Source organism: Trachinotus anak, unplaced genomic scaffold, assembly GCF_046630095.1.
Source record: "Trachinotus anak isolate AG129_WGS33_773 ecotype Australia unplaced genomic scaffold, CSIRO_AGI_Tana_v1 ptg000008l, whole genome shotgun sequence".
NCBI classification, from domain to species: Eukaryota; Metazoa; Chordata; class Actinopteri; order Carangiformes; family Carangidae; genus Trachinotus; species Trachinotus anak.
This window is the reverse complement of record NW_027273859.1, coordinates 8,911,170-8,929,554: the sequence shown is the minus strand read 5'-3', so window position 1 is coordinate 8,929,554 and position 18,385 is coordinate 8,911,170. Positions and strand designations below refer to the sequence as shown.

The following is an 18,385-nucleotide window of genomic DNA, read 5'->3' as shown; positions in this document are numbered from 1 at the left end:
ACGGTCTTGGGGTTGTAATTAAGTGTCTGAGACAGCGAGGCCCTGTTGGCTCCACTAAGCCCCAATTGAATAAAAGCATGGCCAGGCTAGGCAGCCATTCTCTCTTAAAAGCTTCGTCTCCTGTTCCAAAACACTTGACTTTTATCCCCCAATTCTTCCCTCAAACAGCTCAATCCAGCATCTCACACAGTGCCGGAGATGTTGAAGAGCTTTTCTGGTCAGATTCTGCATGTTAAACTTTTTTAAGTTTCCAATCAGCTTCATCTTCGGTTGTGAAATATGTAGAGACCATGAAACACTGTAGCCTGTGGGCATGAGTTGGAGGAAAATCATCTATGTGCAGCTCCTTCTTTAGAGCCCATGTGTTTGTGAGAGCAAGAAGAAAAAAAGAGAGTCAGTGTGTGTGCTGTATTTGCGTGTGTGTGCATGTGTGTGTGTGTGTGTGTATGTGTGTGCGTGCGTGTGTGTGAGTGTGTGTGTGGGTGCATGTGTGCGCTTTAAAGAGAGTGACAACCCCCCTTCTCTCTCATTAGCACGGTATCTTGGTATCAGAACTGCCAGGAAGTGACAGACCACTGTAAAAGAACAGGTGCTGTTGGGTTTGAGATGTGTTACAGAGCAAACACTCCCTCATCAAACTGGGTGTCTGTTCTGCACTCTGCCTCTGTCTTCTGTCACATACTATCCAAATCACACAGTCGCCATCTTGTCATATGGTCATCTGAATGAAGCTCATTGTCAGCGCAGGTATTAATGGTGTGTACGTGTCTGTGTATGTGTGTCCAGGGTGGAGACAGGCTGGCTGCTCATTCTATATGCTCTTGTCTTTTCTTTTTTTTTTTTTTCCTCCTTCCTCTCCTCTCCTCTCCCTCTCCTCCTTCCTTTCTTCTCAGAGAGTGTGATTAGCAGGAGGACACATGGTGAGCTGAGCTGGGGAAGGGAAGGGAAGGGCATGAGAAATCATTAATTACAGCCGCGCTGGAGCTGATGAAGTAAATGTGAGATAGTGTAACACACAGGATTTAGTGAAGTGGACGACAGCACAAGATTAATGGTGGGGCCAGGCTGATGAGGATGAAGTCACAGCTTAGCTTGATAATTAGTTTCCAAGTGGAAACATCCCTCACCATTGTGTTATTTTTACTTCTCTCCTCTTATTATTATCCCACGATGATATCTGCAGAACAAGGGCTGGAAATACAGTTGGTAATATTCTGGCAAACATGTCTGCAGCACTAAATGTTTTCTTTTCTTTGTCTAGTTGTGCTTGTTTTTCTCTGTCAGCGTTACACCATAAATTTAACGTCCATTATGTTTTCTGTCTCAGAGCTTCTGTTGAAGTGGCTCATAAACCAAACAAGTCACAATACTGAGGTTCAAAAAAAGGCTGATTTTAGTATGAAACTGTATCCCAGTTTTCTACGTGCTGGTGGGTAAATTTCTCCCTCTGTTGTCCAGAAGAGGTCACTGTCCGTGCTTTAGTGTGGAGCTTTTTCCCCCCTCTCTGCAGAAACTAGTGGCGCTTTGGGCACAGAACGTAATTGCTTCGTTTCTAAACCTATTCAAATATATAGATTCATGAGAGAGATGTACTTTCTAGAATTATACATATGCACATGTAATTGAGGAAAACTGTTGTAATCACAGCCACAGTTGTAGATAAGACCATTTCCTAACAGGCATCACTTAAGCCATGTCTCGGATGATGTTGGTTCCAGCAATTAGGCATTCTTTTCATTTCCCAAATGACTCGCAAAACTTGCGGATATTATAATTGCTTTTAGCCACGCATATCTAATTTGTGTCTTTTTAAGTGTTAATTAGTAAGCGATTTAAAGTGACATCTTTATGTAGTTTGCTCCGCTGAAAAATGTTGTTGGCGGCTGGCTAATGATTTGCAGAGGGAGTATGCTAGTGTGGAAAGAAGACTGTATGCACACATGACAAGACTTTCATTAGCACCTATGTATGATTGGTTTTCAGTGTTTGTTGGGAGTTATCCCCAATGTGTGTGTGTGTATGTGTGTGTGTGTGTGTGTGTGTGTGTGTGTGTGTGTGTGTGTGTGTGTGTGTGTGTGTGTGTGTGCGTCTGTGCCTGCATATGCTTGTGCAGGTGTGTGTGTGTGTGTGTGTGTGTGTGTCTGTGCCTGCATATGCTTGTGCAGGTGTGTGTGTGTGTGTGTGTGTGTGTTTCCCTGTGAATGTATGGAGGGACAGTGGTGCACAGGGGTATGTGAGAGGTGTGAGAGGGAGAGCTCCAAATAGAGGTGGAATTAATGAAGACAACATGTCACATATTTTTGGCAGTGGAGCAGGGACAGGAAATGAAGCTCGGCTCGTCTGGGTGACTGCCGCCCATGTTCCAGTGTGTCACTGTCCTGTCAGCCTGTGTGTAAAACTGGCAGACATTGATACATGCTCTCCCTGATAACACCCCATTCCCCCATCCATCATCCACACACACACACGCACACACACATATACACATACACACAGGATTATTTATTTACTGTGCCAGATGTTGAGTCTGAATTTTAGTGTGGGTGGGGGTGGTGGGGGGGCGGCTGAATTTCTTCACAACTAACAGGCTTGTGATATGTGACAGGTTTTGGGTAACTTGCAGCTTCCCCTCCAGTAGATGAAAATCGGGGAAGGTGGTGTTTTGATCGAGGGAACCCGGTTTCAGCCATTGTGGCTTCTGTTGGAGGTTTGGAAACTTATTTCAGTGATCATACAGCATCACCTAGTGCTGTGTTGCAGTAATACAACTGCCTAACTTGGTGAAGTGTGTAGTGCACCATGTCACAAAACTTAATCAACCACTGGGGGCACACCCACAACATGAATGTGTGACTGTTTTTAAACAGTTTGACCATCAACTAACCAAAAATTTGTGTTTGTTATTGTAGAATATTTAATTTCCTTAATCACAATTTTTCTTAAGAAGTGTGTCTTTCTGTTGATCATTTCTTAATAATTTTGATTGAAAAAATATATTTTGGAGGAATGAATTAAGTGGTAATGCTACTGGGAACTGTTCATGTTTTTGATTGTCGATTATCCAACTTTTCCTCATCAAAGGACAGAGATTCTACGACCTCAGAGTATCTGCTGATACCAAATATCACTCCATTGCTCGCTTTCCCCAAAATGTCACATCTGTATACCTCACTGTGTGGACCTCAGCAATTTTTATTAACATTTGTATGTTAGATAATTTGAGGCCAGAGACGGCTGTGGACCTTAAACACTGGCTGACTGATAACGGAAGCTCTGAATTTTAGAACAACATTAACAAATAAATAATTATTCATGTGGATCTGTCAACTTCTGGCCAATAGGCCTATTCTGGGGCCAAAAGTGATGCCTTTGACATTAAAGGGTGTAACATCCATCCAAAATAGTACAAAACAGACCTATGGCACCAAAAGTATACATGTCTGGGATTGAGGGTTGATATTTTCAAAATAAGGGAGTTAAAATAATGATTTATAAAATCGGTTTTTGCAGACTTTCCTGTCGTTTAATGCCACATAGGCCAATGATGGTTAAAGCCCTGTTGCTTTTTAAAGAGTCATATCCTTGGCATCCCAGAGGGGGGCAGTGTTTCCTCACATTTTTTCAGTCTTCAGCCAGAATGACCACCTAAGCGCTCCACTGTAGGGCTAAAAAGGGTGAATAACATTAAACATATAGGTTTTAAATCAATAGTTGAATTGCTATCAATCTGTTAAATTGTGCATTAATGGTATTAATTGTGTGAGTCTGAATTGTATTGAAGCATTTCTTAACATGTATTCTTTTGGGTGCTTTTGGATTACTCATTTCATTAATGCAGTTGGGTGAAAGTTGCTTTTTTGTTCTTCTTTAACAATGTACTTCAATCATCAGTGTGTGCTTCCTCTTCCTCTTCCTCTTCTGCTTCTTCTTCCTACAGTTTCACTACAACTTCAGCACAGAGCGAAGCATTGCTGTGTAACTTCACTCCCAGCCTCCTGAAGCTGACAGAACCTCAAGGACTGGAAAAGTACCAATGGACAAAAAGGATCATTCGTAAAAAAAATTTTAGACATGAAAATAATTTTATTTTAATAATTTGTATGTAAATGATTAAGTTCTTGAAATATTTTTGATAATATACAACTTTGAACATTAAATTTATGAAATTTTTAAACTAGTTTCTCTAGAATGTGGCATTTCTAAATGTGTTTGTTTTGTCTTATCTTACTCAAAGTCTCAAAAGGTTTTTTTTAACAATAGTTTCATGCTCATAATAAACAGATTAAATGATAAAAGTATGTTAGCTGTGACTCACATTTTGCTCATCAGAATAACAGGGCTGTGCTGACAGTGAGTCGCAGGCAGAGAGGACAACAGGGAACAGAGGAGCAGCCTCATCACACACACAGACAGGCCCCTCTGAAGTTCATTTTCCAGCAGAGGCATCTCTCTATCACAAAGTTTATCATGAGCAGCGAGCAGCAAGAGCGAGCAGAGCTTTGAGACACGGGCTCCTTTTACCCCAGATGCCCACCCACATCAGCTGTGACTCCTTTACTGAGTCAGGTCTTTGAGAGTAGAACGACAGTAAGTGTCAGCTCTGCAATATGTTACTCCTGTCTGAAGATTGGCATATTGTGATATTCTTAATCTCTTATTTTCTGAGTATCCAAAACACACAAGTATATTTTCTCTTTAACGAACTAACAACACCTTGCTGCCACTTCACTGCCAGATTCAGAAGCAGAATTTACACCTGGATACCAAAACATCACTATCTCCTCACTCCTGCTCACATGTCATTTGCAACTAATTAAACTGTCAGAATCCATTTGCACATTTTTACAGGTATAATTACTATTAGAAACTCATTAATGGATTAATGCCCCTCTTGTTAATTAGATTCCTGCTAAGTTTGTGAACTTGTGCATTCTGCTAACAGTGCAGGTATTATTCCTTTTTTTATCCTGACCAAAAATCCTAATGCCTTGTGGTATTCACAGGTGTTTAATGAAGCGTACATCAGATGACAACCCTCTACGAGCGTTTGCGTTAACTCCTCCGTTCTGCTGCGGAAATCAGAGCGACGGTCTGAGGAATCCTCTGCAGAGGGAACAGCTTTCATGCTCCTTCATGAAGGTGACACTCATGTCAGTGATGCCCTAGAGCGCAGTGACAGGCTCCAGCAGCCCTCCTCCCGGTTGTGCTTAAAGTGCATATAAACAGTACACCATATGTATCCAGATTCATATAAAGTCTACCGGAGCAAAAGGTGGAGCTGTGCTAATTTTCCATTTTCCACCATTGCTCTTTTGACGAATGTCATCACTATTTACATCAATTACTTAATTCATTTTAAGTTTTTTAGATTATGTTTTGTTTAATTTAAATTATTTGATTATATTCTCTACTTTTGTTATTATTAACAAATCCAATGAAAAGACCTAAACCAACAACAGAGGGATCTTCCTAACAAGTATTGACTTCATAGTTAAATATATCATGCGTACCATAGACCTCCACTCCCGTCTGAAGATTATTAAAAACATGTGGATGAGCCACGCTGTTGCACTGGGTGACATGCTCCTTCATTACAATGAAATAGTTAATTTTTGTCCCCTTGCTGCTGTAAGTACTCACTAAAGCACCAAGTAAGTATTAATCCTCAGCTGAAAATAGTCCTCTACAAATTCACTATTCACTGTTGTTTGAGTAACATTTGCTAAAAACAGGTATTTTTGCCTATTTAGCCTTTTTAGAAAATTAAAAGTATATATTACTTGCCTGTTTTAAAGGATTTACGTCCTCACTAGGAGCAAATGTGACTGGGGCTGAGTGCAACAGACGAGCAGGGAAACTAAAACATATTAAGATGCTACTTTTTGTACATTGTTGGTTTAGATCTTTTCATGGGAAGTGTTGGTAATTGCAAAAATATGGCAGTCTTATCCTTATCCTTAGAAGTGAATACAAATCTCACCCATACAGAGTTTTATGTTCTGTGTTCTACAACATTGAGGGCCTTGCTGTAATTGGAGGTGGACAGCAGGTTGAGTCTGACTTTAGCTCTGCAGGTCAGATGTAAGTGTTTAGAGTGAAACTAATCATTAGTCTGGAGTTTTGTGTTGATGGTGAGTGAAGCAGCGCAGCCAAACTCTCCAGATGGGCACAGAGCAATCTTGCTCTCAGAACCACAACTCCCTCACGAGCCCTGCCCAGCGTCGCCCATCAAAAAGCTGCCTCACATGGTTTTAGTTTTCCTTTCACTCCACTTTATGATATGCAAAATGATGATTTTCAAAAACCGCATTTTAAAATTAAAATGGATACAACTTTTTTTTGATCTGCAGTAGTTTAAATGATAGTGGAGTAGCTGAGGGCTATTGTCTCTAAGCCTTTCACATATGGTGAATCTGTTTCAAGGCATCTCTTAAACTCCCTCGCTATCTCCAACTGACCAGGCCCACGTTAGGCTCCTCACTCACTGCTGCCGCGTCGCTCGGAGGATTTGGCTCTGCTGAAGTTGAGCTGAACTGCAGAGCAGCACATCAAAGCCCCACCCTCTGTGAGTCTGCCAGATGTCCCGTGGTCATTTTTAAACTCACACCCCGGCGCATGACATGGAGCAGTGTGTAAGCATGTAGACAGAGGTGGATGGGCCGCTTGGAAATTGGAAAAGGAAGCCTGTATTTATGAGGTGGTTTGAGGTGCTGTGTTAAGACGGGCTTAGCCTGCCACTCTCCCTCTGACAGCCCTGTTTCCCCTGAGCTGGGGTGACCAGAGACAGAGAGAGGTGAAGGAGTGAAGGCAGGAGGCCTGTCAAAGCAGGTCCAGACCAGAGCTGGGCCCATGGTGAACAGACTCACAGGCAGGTGATGCAGCAAATCACATGAACACAATATGTAAAGCCACATTTAATGTCCACTAGATTCGTATTTTCATAACAAGACCAAACACAGATGTTGTGCTTCCTAATGTGATTCCATTTTGCTAGTGCATGCTGGGATAGGTTCAGTCTTCCATGACCTTAGAGGGGAAAAGTTTGCAAGAAAATTAATGAATAAGGAAGTGCTATTTTTCTAAGACACACAGATTGTAGGCAGCAAAACACTTACTCTGCCATTTACTGCTTACCTCCAACAGTCGCTTGTCTCTTCGTTCCATGTTGACGTCATCAGAAGTTGGAGTGCCCCGCTGAGACTTAAAGCAAGAGGTTAGACGTGTGGTCTCCCCCGTACCGCCACCTTAACAAGCCCCTGGGCTGCAATCCGAGGGGAGCTGCACATCAAATCTGTCTTTCCGTACCTCAGCTAGAGGTAAGATGAGTGATCTCCCAGAGTCGGGATCGCCCCCTCCCTCCCCCACACAGCGGCTCTCCTCCCCTCTCTCTCAGCCACAGCAGCCAGCCCATGTGAGTCAAATTATTGTAATTGAGCAGGGATGGAGTCGGGTGTGAGGTGATCTCTCTCTTCATCCCCTCCTTCCCTCTCCCTCTCTCTCTCTCTTTCCCCCTCTTAGATATTTCTGCACGTGTTGTAAAATGACCAGCAAGCATCTTTCTTTTTTTTTTTTTCTTCTTCCCTCCGACATTGCCTGTAACACAGAAATCAATTAACTCCTTTCAAGTCAGATCAAAGGCCCAATACACCGTCCAGGTCTCTGCACAACCTGTGGGACAATTAACTCTCCCTTTGGACAGCGACCAGGCTGGACAGATGAAGGGAGGCTGCTGCCACTGTTCACATACGTGTGAAGTAGTCATAAACAACGGGAAGTGATTGGGCGGAATTTCAATGAGCATCCTCCTAATTTACCAGTTTAATGTGCATTAATACATCAGGGTGGTAGGTTTTCATTCATTTGCTGAGGACACCATGACCAAAGGAAAATGGACTTTGACCTCTGCGTGTATTTTAGCTAATGTTTGTGCTATAAGCTGACATGTGGCTGACATAGCCGTGGACATGTAAAAAAAAAAAAAACACCTTTCCTTTATGGGAGCAAGACATCAAAACTGAAAGTGACTACAAACTGATCAGGTTTCATCTCTTTGTTGTCTTTCTGTATCTCTTTGTAGTTGTTTTGTCTCTCTGAGATTGTTTTGCATCTCTTTGCAGTCAGTTTGCATCTCTCTGTAGTTGGTTTTGTGTATCTTTGCAGTAGTTTTGTGTTTCATGTTGGCCGTTTCGGCTGGGGCCGCATAACTCCTAGGGGCCCTGGGCCTGTGCCCACGGTAGGCCTGTTCAATAATCCTTATGGACATGGTGGTAGCTCAACATACGAGTGCGACATCAAACTGATCGGACATAGGGGAGCGAGTGGAGCTTTCGTCCACAGACAGGTGCACTGACCCTGTCCACCCCTGAAGGTGCCACTTGCATTTTATTGGACATTTATGGCCGGCCAGCATTTTTTAACAGCCACCTGGATGCAATAAAGGACCAGCTCCTGAGCTCTGGCTGCCCAGAGGATTTCCCAGCAGCTCCCGTGGGACCTCTGGCTAGTTAAGATGTTTATTAAGCTGAAAGTGGTCCAGTGGGAAAACACAGCACTTCTTAGAGATTCGGGCCAGCAGTTTTCTTGTTAGTTGGAGCGCTCCCCAGAGGATTGGTTTTCTTTTCCTTTCAAACCTCAGAGGGAGGACAGGGTCAGTTCACAGGGCACAAGGGCGACCAACTGGTAACTAGGCACATGAACCCAGGAAGGAAAACATCTCAAAACCATCAAGGTCAGCTTTGAGTGATTCCCACAGTTACTTAAAACATACACAAACTCAGTCTATGAGCTAATCACATACTAGTTAGCTGCAACATAAAGCAACAGAGCCACTGTAGAAAGTTAATTGTTTACATTTCCAGGAAGCAGCAACAACAGTAAGAATAAAGAAAGTGGGTTTCAGTGGTTGCAACTTTCTGTGAGAAGGTCTGTTTGTAGAAAAATCTTCTGAAGAGTCTTCACACTTTTAAAATGATTGATTTTATGAAGCAGAAGTGTAAATAGCAGTGCATACTATAGCTTCAATACATCACAGTTTGATTCTTTTTAATGCACAACTGAAGCTCCTCATTGTGATGTTAGTTCTGCTTGCTGTGTGACAGATCTTGACCTCACTAAGCTCCGCTGGACCTCTAGTTCAAAGTCTTGGTCTTTAGCCTCAGGCACTCTACCCTAATAACTTCAGTTAGCCTGTTAGCCTTTGTTTTGCTTCCTAAATGTTTATCAGTCGTACTATGCTTAAAGGAAAATACTTTAGAAGACATCATTGTGGAATAGTGTAGTTCAAATTACATCTCTACTGCTTAGCTTGATGAATATTACTTTTCTTTTTTTTTTGTTCCCATTTAATTTTGAACTTTCCCGGGGCCAAACTGCAGAGCCTGCGGTGAGCACATTGTGAACCAAGCAGCACATGTAGCCGGTGATGGGTTTTTAGTGCTCTCTGCCTAATGTTCAGGACAGATTAGAAATGTTCGCCTGTGACAGATGCTGTCTAGATCTTCACTACCAGATCCACCCAGCTGCAAAACATCTGGTGGATTTCTACCTTTTTCTCTGAAGTGCAGCCTATTAATGACACACTCATGCATGTGCACATACACTCACATTCAGTACACACAAAACACATCCAGTGTCTTTGATTGAGGCAGAGAAAAGAAATCAAACATATACAGATGGTTGATTATAAGGATTTTTTTATTGCCGTTGGCCCCGGAAGCCAGATTTTCTGCATTTTTTTTTCTATTACAATGATTCATTTCTTTTTTTTCCTTTTTTTTTTTTTTTCCCGATCCCTATCATTGTTTGTGCACTACACGTAATGCCTGTATTACTGCTGGTACCAGGTTCAACTGATTCTCCAGCTATGTGTTTGCCATGAAAACAAAGCCATTCAATTCCAGCTCTGTATCCTAGCCAGTATCTGTGTAGAAGTATTTAGACTATCTTTCACTACTTCAGCCACAAAGTCTGCAAGCACATGCAATTTATTCAGCAGACACAGAATTTATACATTCCACATGAGGAACGGGTAGCGAAGGCCTACGCTTGTTGTTAATGGCACACATCCTAAAATCATGCTCCTGGTCTCCCGCAGCTCGAACTTTTTTCGTCAGCGGAAACATTATTTTTGTGGAGACAAATCCACTGAATAACATGATCATCTGATGAAAGGTGCTGCAAATCTTGCCTGAGCTGTGACACTTCGGCTAATGATGAAAACGGTCGTGTAACAACAAATGACCTGTATCCCACTGTGACATGATGGTATAATATAAGTTGCTTATGCACACGGGCCAAAGTTTCTCAAAGTTTGTGAAAGCCTCTTCTCAAAGGACAAACCATTGTTTTGTTTGTGTGACTTCTGCACTCAGCGCCTCTGTGTGGGAGACTGAATGGTCCTTGTTGGAGAAAGATTTAGGATTCTTAAGGCGATCATCAGTTAGAGAGTTTAGAGACCATGGTTTAATTTTGTTTAAACGTGCCACGCAGTAAGTTGTTCCTCATGTGTCTGAACAGCTTAGGCTCACATGAAGACTTGTTTGTCCATGGCTTGTGTGTGAAGTAAAACAGAACGGAAAAGGAGATCCCCACATCACAGAATAAAAACATTTGTTATTGCTGGTTTTCATAATGTATCATCTGTTACCATCTGTGATAGAACTTTGAACAGCTTTTTAAAATGTTTTGAAGATAATCCTTTGGAAAAAGAAAAGTAATCATTAGGCTTTTGCAAAACATTTGATATTTGTTTTTTGTTTTTTTTTTCATTATATTTGTATGACAATGCTGTAAAGACCTCATTCTTTTTACATAGTTTATGTGAATTGTACCACAGAGACTGTGTGGGGAAAAGAGCTTCAATGAAATACACTAGCAAGTACATTAAAAAGGAGGAAACGTGATTTTTCTTATTTGTCCAAAGAAATGGAAATATTAAGAAACACTAGCTGACTCTACAGTAATATGAGAAAAATAATGGTATTTTAAAGCATAATTTGTGTAGTGTATTTTTTGTATGAAACACAAATTAATTATAAAAATACATTGTTTTTGTTTGTATATCCAATAATAATTTGTATTTTAAACTTTATGTAATTCTTTAAAGATGGTTGTCACTGCTGTTTGTAGCTATTAAGAATTTTTCATAACATTGAACCCAATGTGAAAAGTCATTTTAACTTAGCTACAAAAGGAGACTGAATGAGCATAAAAGCAACTTTTCATCAACAAAACTAACTCTAACTACACATTTTTCCTCTATATTTTATTCTGTGGTTTTAATATACTTTAGTAATTTGTATTGTAGAACAAAAAGGTTAGCACAACACAATAAAAATACCAGGACAGAATAGTTGATTAATAACAAAGATGATATCACAAAAACAAATGATAAAAGACAGAACTGGGAAAATGCAAATATAGAAGAAAAGAATTCCTTACATTTCTAAGCATTATATTTTTTATTAAGACAACTATTGGATGATATACACATCAATAGAAGAAATACTAGACAAGGTGTTGCTATTATTATTCTGTTATATTCTAATTAAAAACAGTTACAGGAGGAGTAAACAAAAATGTAACTTTACACACACACACACACACACACACACACACACACACACATATATATATATATATATATATATATATATATATGTATATTTATAAATGTTTGAGTTAGTATTTAATAGTGCAGTATTTTTTATGGCATTTTCCATTAATCACAATAAAGATAAAGACAGGCTAATTAAGTGTAAGATGAAGAATTTGGAGAACACTTTCATATGATTCAACGTATTAAAGACAAATCCAGTATTGTGTACTTCAATAAAAAAATTACAAACTATAACATTGTATTTATGTGACTTGAAAGAATATATTAATGTTAATTTTGTTTAATTAAAATACAACTCATAATACTGTTTTATTTACCTAATTTTACAGTATTTATTTTTCGTGTCTTTGATTTAATGATGTTTTTAAGGGGCGCTAGAAGTTTTGCTGTGGTGGGGCAGAGTAAGTTGTACTGCCTGGTTTTGTCCAGCAGGGGCTGCTGTTGTAATTCAGATCGTGGGTTTTAAGTGTTTCTGATAGCATCAGCATACAGCTGTGAAGTACTATGTGCTCCAGTCAGGGACCAGCTGCATAAATCTGACTGCATCATGGATCACTGTCATTATATGAGCTGGTCCTTCACAAAAAGGGCGGATGAACTTTAGAATGATGATATGTGTTGGTGATTTATGACAAAATGGCAAGAAATTTGAATACATTTAACAAAAATATGTTTTCCTGTAAACAGGCTGTCACTTTTCACAAGATTTTGATTAAATGTGCTTTATTTGACTCTATTTTCTCATATGATAGTAGTCCCATATTTCTTCAGTTTTTAAATAGAGTTAACAAACAGTAGATGGTAAACTTTAAACAGTAATGTTTGTTTTACATCAAGGAAATATGGTATTGAGATAATATTTAGGCATTTCCTTGTTTCTGCAACAAAATTGTCAATGTTCGCTTTTCATATCATTTCATGATTTTAAGGTTATTTTTTAAATGATTTTTACGTCTATCTATCTTTCTATCTATCTATCTATCTCTGTCTACTAAGTTTAAACAATTATATGCATTATGGTTTTCAACCCTTAATTATTATTCAGTCATACTTTCTTTAAATAACATTAGTGATGATTATAATAGCACTTTAGGTATAAGCATTTGTATAATTGTAATTGTATTTGTATTATTATTATGTGGTCTAACTCTGCTTGGAAATAGGGCTATATTATTAGATGTTCTGTAAATTAAATTACAGTTCCATGTGTTAACAAACTGGAGCCTACAAATGCAGGTAAACAGTTTTCAGACTCACATTTCAAACTTATGTGTCAGCTCGCTGTCACACAGGGCCCTGTCAGGCCATCTGTCAAGAACTCAATAAATTTGTCAGTGGAAAAAAAAAAAAAAAAAGAGAGAAAGAAAAAAAAACTGAATCCAATAAATCATACCATAAACAAATCTAGCCGTGGGTTGACAGTGCTGTATTATACTTTGGCTTAATCCTCTGGGAGTTGGGATTATCCTGCAGTATCATATTTTTTGGCTGTCTCAGTAAGGTAAGAAGGACCATGTGGTTCAGGCGGAATAAAAGCAGAAATATGTGAGTGAGTGGGAAGAGGGGGATGTGACGTAAATATCTCCACTGTTTATCTTGTGTGCATCTGTAAATTTAAATAAGCTCAAATAACATGCCATGTAAAAAAAAAAGGCTTATAGGGATTTTCAAAATAAGAAAATAATATCAGATGGCCCCGACTTGTGACTTCAAATGAAAACTTTAAATCTAGACGAGTTGTTAAATGTAGTAGCCTATATTCAGGGGTCCATTGGCCTGTGGGGCCCTAGGCAGTCTCCTGGCCTATTTGTTATTACAGCAGTGCACTTCCCGTTTGCTAGCTGTGTGTTTTTTTATGATATGAAAGCAGCTGAAAAAAATTGTAGAGAACATTAAGACTTTAAAATTCCTGTTGATTCGTCGCAAATCTCCGACGTCCGAACCTTCACCAAGCTCCAGTGTTGATCCACGACTGTCAGCGGCGAGAGGGGTGAAACCCGTCCACAGCCACAGTGATCACTTCAGAGAAACGTCCACGTAAGAGAATGGTGTGCGGGTTAAAACAACAACAATATCAAACCGCATTTTTTTTCCCAATTGTTTGAATGTCTTTAGGATCAGAAATGAGCCCCAGTCTGTTTTTAGGATGCTGAAGTGCAACTCGGCCGCAAACAAATCAAGGCTGCCTGTATGTTGTTGTTTTTTTTTTTTTTTTTTCATTCGAGCTTTAAAAAAAAAAAAAAAGCATCATGGAGAGCTTAGAAACACTCATTAAAAGATCAAAGTGAGTTAACTATCAAAGTCCTCTGGCCCTGCAATTTAGGGAGCCATTATGTCTTTGGTTTGCTGAGTTTCTCCTTTGAGGATGTGAACTGTTCTCCTCAGTTTCACCAAGGTATTTTATTTTAAAATGCTTATCGCTGCGCTTTGTTTGAGGCATAATTGAAAATGCTCACGTTTCAGCTCAGGCAAACCTGCCGATATTGTAAAACGATTATGTCACTGTGTTCATCACAGTCCAGGTGTTCAATTCAATAGGTCATGATTTTACGCTGTGATATTACGTTTTCTGTGATTTTAGCGATACATTGATTGCAGCCTCCGGGACTGAACAGAGCTGTGAGTTATTCCCTGGGATGGAAAGTGAATGGATCCTGTGTGGCTTGTTGACAGCATGATGCAAGTGTAATTAAAATAAGAAAAATTCTCAACATGTTTGCATCCATATTTTAGTTTGATTAGATAAGATTTAAGTTTAACGAAGTCATTAAATCATTTGATTTATTTCTCATATTTATGTAGAATCAGTTAGGTCTGTGTTTCTTTGTGAGGTACTTTTTTTTAAAAATCGAAATTGTTGAATGTTAAGTATTGCATAATGACACATTTGTTTAAATAGATGTAATAACATAATTTTAAAATATATATATAATCGCCACTAGCCTAGATTTCTTCATTTTTTTAACGCACTTTTGCTCTGAACTGTTTCACCAAACCTTCGCAGTTTTTAACTTTACCCTCGCTCCACCATTCAAGTGCAGGATCATCATTTCGCTTTTCCTGAAACCATTGGGTCTTCTTCTGTAGTCCACGTCATTTTTCTTTTTTTTTTTTTAATATTTCAGAATCATTATACTCACTGTGAAAACTCTAATCGAAATCACAGCAGACACAGTGATCCAGCCTGCAGGAATGTGCATCGCAGCTATAATGGCGCATTATAATAGGCTCTTACCTTTCCGATGGATGCAACAGTTCTGCTTACTTTAAAGTCAATTGTTTAACTTAAGGGACCTTCGCTTTCTGTGCTGCACACCTGCTGCAACGTTTTTCTGCCTTGTGGAGGGTGAGGGAGGGCTTGTCATGTGGAGGCTCATTAAAAACACCGCGGGCTAAAAGTTGGCGGATTGATTTATTGAATGAATGTTTGATGTTCTCATTCACACAAGTGACCTGGCCAATAACTGCAGAATGAGCGGAAGGGGGGGGGGGGGGGGGGGACGGTGCACAGGCTTTATATGTTTTTGAAAATGCATTGATTATATTGTATTGATAGTGCGCAGCTCATAATGCTGCTTAGTGGTAAGATAATTCAATATTAGTGTGAGGCGGAGGTAATTGACCCCATGCTGATAGAAGCGCTGGAAACGCAAGGAGGAAAAAAAAGACCAAGCTTCATGACTGGCAGGTATTGGCTCATTGTAACAGAGCAGGTGTCCTTTAACGAAAAATATAATCATTTAAATATTCATATTGCATTTCTGTGTACTTTAAACACATCTGAGTTGTTGCAACTCTCTGAAAAACGTGACTGCAAGTGAAGTATCCTCAGGGCTGTGGACTCCTGCGTATCTTCCAGATAACTTCAGCTGTTCTCTCTCTGAACGGCAGAGGGCAACGCCAACAATCTGTTCTCTGTTTTCCAAACTGGGCTACAGGTCATCGCCTTGATGCTTCACAAAGGACATCAAAACCAACACGCAGCGGCCACTCCGCACTGAAGGTAGAAGCTGCGTGCACACACTTTACATTATTCCTAAATGAAGTCCTCGATATATGGGCTACCCTACCTTTTGTTTTATTTTCATCTTTTAATAGATTATTTTGTAATGGTTATTTTTCTTTTTATTTTCTAAGCTATTATTAGCATTGTTATTATTATAGGTATTATTACTAGTAGTAGTATTATTGTTTTACTACACCGTTGCTGCCATCATTACAGCAACGGTGTTGGATTCGGTGCTACAGGCATGTCATTGTTATCTTTGTTCAGATGCATGATTATCATTATTATTTTTTTTTGTTTGTTTGTTTGTTTGTTTGTTTTTTTCAAATTAAAATTCAGACATATCCCACATAAAGATCAGATCACCTTTAATTTACATACAACACTACTGCTTTACGTTTCCTTAAAACATAGGCTACTGGATCTCACTCCTGCTCCATGTGTCCAGTCGTCTTATTTTGTCTTGTCTGGGGCTGTAGCCAGGCCCATGTTTTTTTTTTTTTGTTTTTTTTTTTTTTTAAAGAAGTTGATAACAATCAGCCTCTCTCGCAGCGTGTCATGGGAAGCAGCGCACAATCCCATTAGCAGCCCTGTAATTTCACACAGGCCGGCCTCAGTGCACAATATTCCTCCGCACCTTTCCAAACGTCTTGATCACATCTTGACAAAGAAACTGCTCAGTCCCGACTGGCATTAACGTGCACACCGTCTGTATGTTTTCTGTCTTTGTTTTTTTAAATCGTGTGTGTTTGAGACTGTTGTTGGATTTTTAAGTCGCAGTCAGTATAGATTTATTTTAGTCTGCACAAAGCCTCATTCCCCAAATCAAAGAGTAAACCGATCACTTGCTGATCGGCCGATAACAAGAGCTGATCTGCAAAATAAATACAGGCCAAGTTTGTAGATTATTTTCCCATTATTGTTATTATTATTATTATTATGATTATTGTAGCCTAGCTATTTTCCCCTGAGCGGAGGATGGACAGACTGGGCTGGTGATGGCCACCTCGGTGCTGGACACACCGCTGTTATCACCACTGATCGCCAGGTGCATCAGCAGCTTCCAGCAGAAACAATACACAAAAGAGCAGGGAGGAAAGCCTGTGATGCTCCAGAGGACACACAGAGATATCTGCATTTCATCGTACTTAGGGAAATACAACAATTCATGATGAATAGGCCATATAAATTGTTTGTTTGGTTTTTTTGTTTTTTGTTTTTGTTTGTTTTTTCTTTTGTTTCTCTGGCTTTAATAAATATAGATATATAGCCTCTCTCTCTCTCTCTATATATATATATATATATATATATATACATACATAAACTGCACTATTTTACCAGAAAGCATGAGACATAATAATCCTAAGATTAAATGAAACGACATTAGTATTATTATTATTATTATTGTTATTATTATTATGATTATTGTCACGCCAGGCCTCTGTAAAATATCATATTTCTCCCTCAGTCTTCTCCTCTTTTCGGGTGACTCCATGTGTGTGTTGTTATTGGACTGTACTCTGCTCCAATAGCATCCCATTGGCGGTGAATGGGGGAATGAAAAAAGCGCAGCCATGCATGCAGGAGTGGGAGGATCCACTCGCCTCAATCTCGATCTCAGACTTTTTGCAGCGACAGGAGCACAACCAACCAACCGTCTCTGTTACTTCCAAAGAGTTACTGCCGGGACATCTACTCACGTACCCCTATCTCTGGATTTGCTGTCAACTGAACTTTTTCTTCCCCCCTTTTTTTTTTTTTTTTCCTCCTCCCTGACGAAAAGTGTTATTCCGTGAAGACATTTCCCAGCTTTCTCTCCCACCGGCGTGAGGACGGAGAAGATAACGCTTCCTCGGTCCTCTGATCATAACAGGTGACTGTTCAGGACAGTTTTCCACCTTTATTGTTTGCTTTCTGTTCCCCCATCGCGTCTCCGACACGCCGGGGACTTGTGTAGGCTTAGACCGCCTTTACCTTCTAACTACTGCGAGCTTCGCAGTCGACTTTTTGCATTCCATCTAGCTGGGTTCATGTTGTAGCTCTGCTGTCGCTGCTCCGGGCTGCGGGCTGTGTGTCGCACGGAGCTCTCAAGCGGTCTCAACAGGTCGCCCTCGCTCTTCCTCCAGACAGCTCTGTGTGCCGGGGATTTTCTTGTCAGGTCTGACCGTGTTCTTATGGATATTGCAACAGGTCTGGTGTCACTGGAGCGCCTCTCCGCGGGAGAACAGTCCGAGGCTTGCATCATGCTGGACGGCATAAAAATTGAAGATCACCCCCTGCGATCGGGACAGGCCACGCTCGGAGTCATGCTCGGTGAGTCCTCTCCTCCTCCTCCTCCTCCTCCTCCTCCTTCTTCTTCTTCTTCTTCTTCTTCCTTTAATGTATAAACATCTGTTAATCAGTCTGATCTGCGAGCACAGGTCTGTCATTCCTGTCTGGATGGCATCATTTTGCATGCCCACTGCTGCTTTGTTTCCTGATGTGTGTTTTTTTTTTTTTTTTTTTTTTTTTCCCAACTCCGATCATGCAAAACCGGCAAAAGGTCACATTAAAGGGATAAAAGAACAGAGACAGAGATGACAAATGCAGTTTTATTTTTATGGATTTGACAAGGAGAGCACCCTGCGCGACTCAGGCACCCAAAGGCTGGATGAGTGAGAGAGAAAAATCAAATACATGCAGTAAAAGCTGCTTTTTAAATGTGATCAAACGCCATCCACTGGCTCGCAGTGCGTGTACGGCCTGTGACAATTTAGAGGTTT

The 18,385-nt window shown here is 40.1% G+C and overlaps 2 protein-coding genes across 4 annotated transcripts in view; both read left to right on the top strand.

Annotated features, from left to right (window-relative positions):
* Nucleotides 1–9,852, top strand: part of mvb12bb (multivesicular body subunit 12Bb) — a 38,271-nt gene extending 28,419 nt beyond the window's left edge. Inside the window, exons 10-12 of the mRNA XM_071482362.1 lie at nucleotides 3,938–4,587; nucleotides 5,004–5,139; nucleotides 6,462–9,852. Coding sequence (XP_071338463.1) covers nucleotides 3,938–3,979 — 42 coding nt within the window. The 3' untranslated portion in view covers nucleotides 3,980–4,587; nucleotides 5,004–5,139; nucleotides 6,462–9,852. The remainder of the gene's footprint in view (nucleotides 1–3,937; nucleotides 4,588–5,003; nucleotides 5,140–6,461) is intronic.
* Nucleotides 9,853–13,365: 3,513 nt separating this feature from the next.
* lmx1bb (LIM homeobox transcription factor 1, beta b) overlaps nucleotides 13,366–18,385 on the top strand; it is a 49,794-nt gene continuing 44,774 nt past the window's right edge. Inside the window, exons 1-3 of one of the 3 annotated variants that reach the window (XM_071482361.1) lie at nucleotides 13,366–13,654; nucleotides 15,477–15,620; nucleotides 17,814–17,936. In XM_071482361.1, the coding sequence (XP_071338462.1) occupies nucleotides 17,867–17,936 (70 nt within the window). In that variant the 5' untranslated portion in view covers nucleotides 13,366–13,654; nucleotides 15,477–15,620; nucleotides 17,814–17,866. Of the gene's footprint in view, nucleotides 13,655–15,476; nucleotides 15,621–17,179; nucleotides 17,937–18,385 lie in introns of those variants that run through there. The other 2 variants (XM_071482360.1, XM_071482359.1) reach the window with 2 other exon arrangements.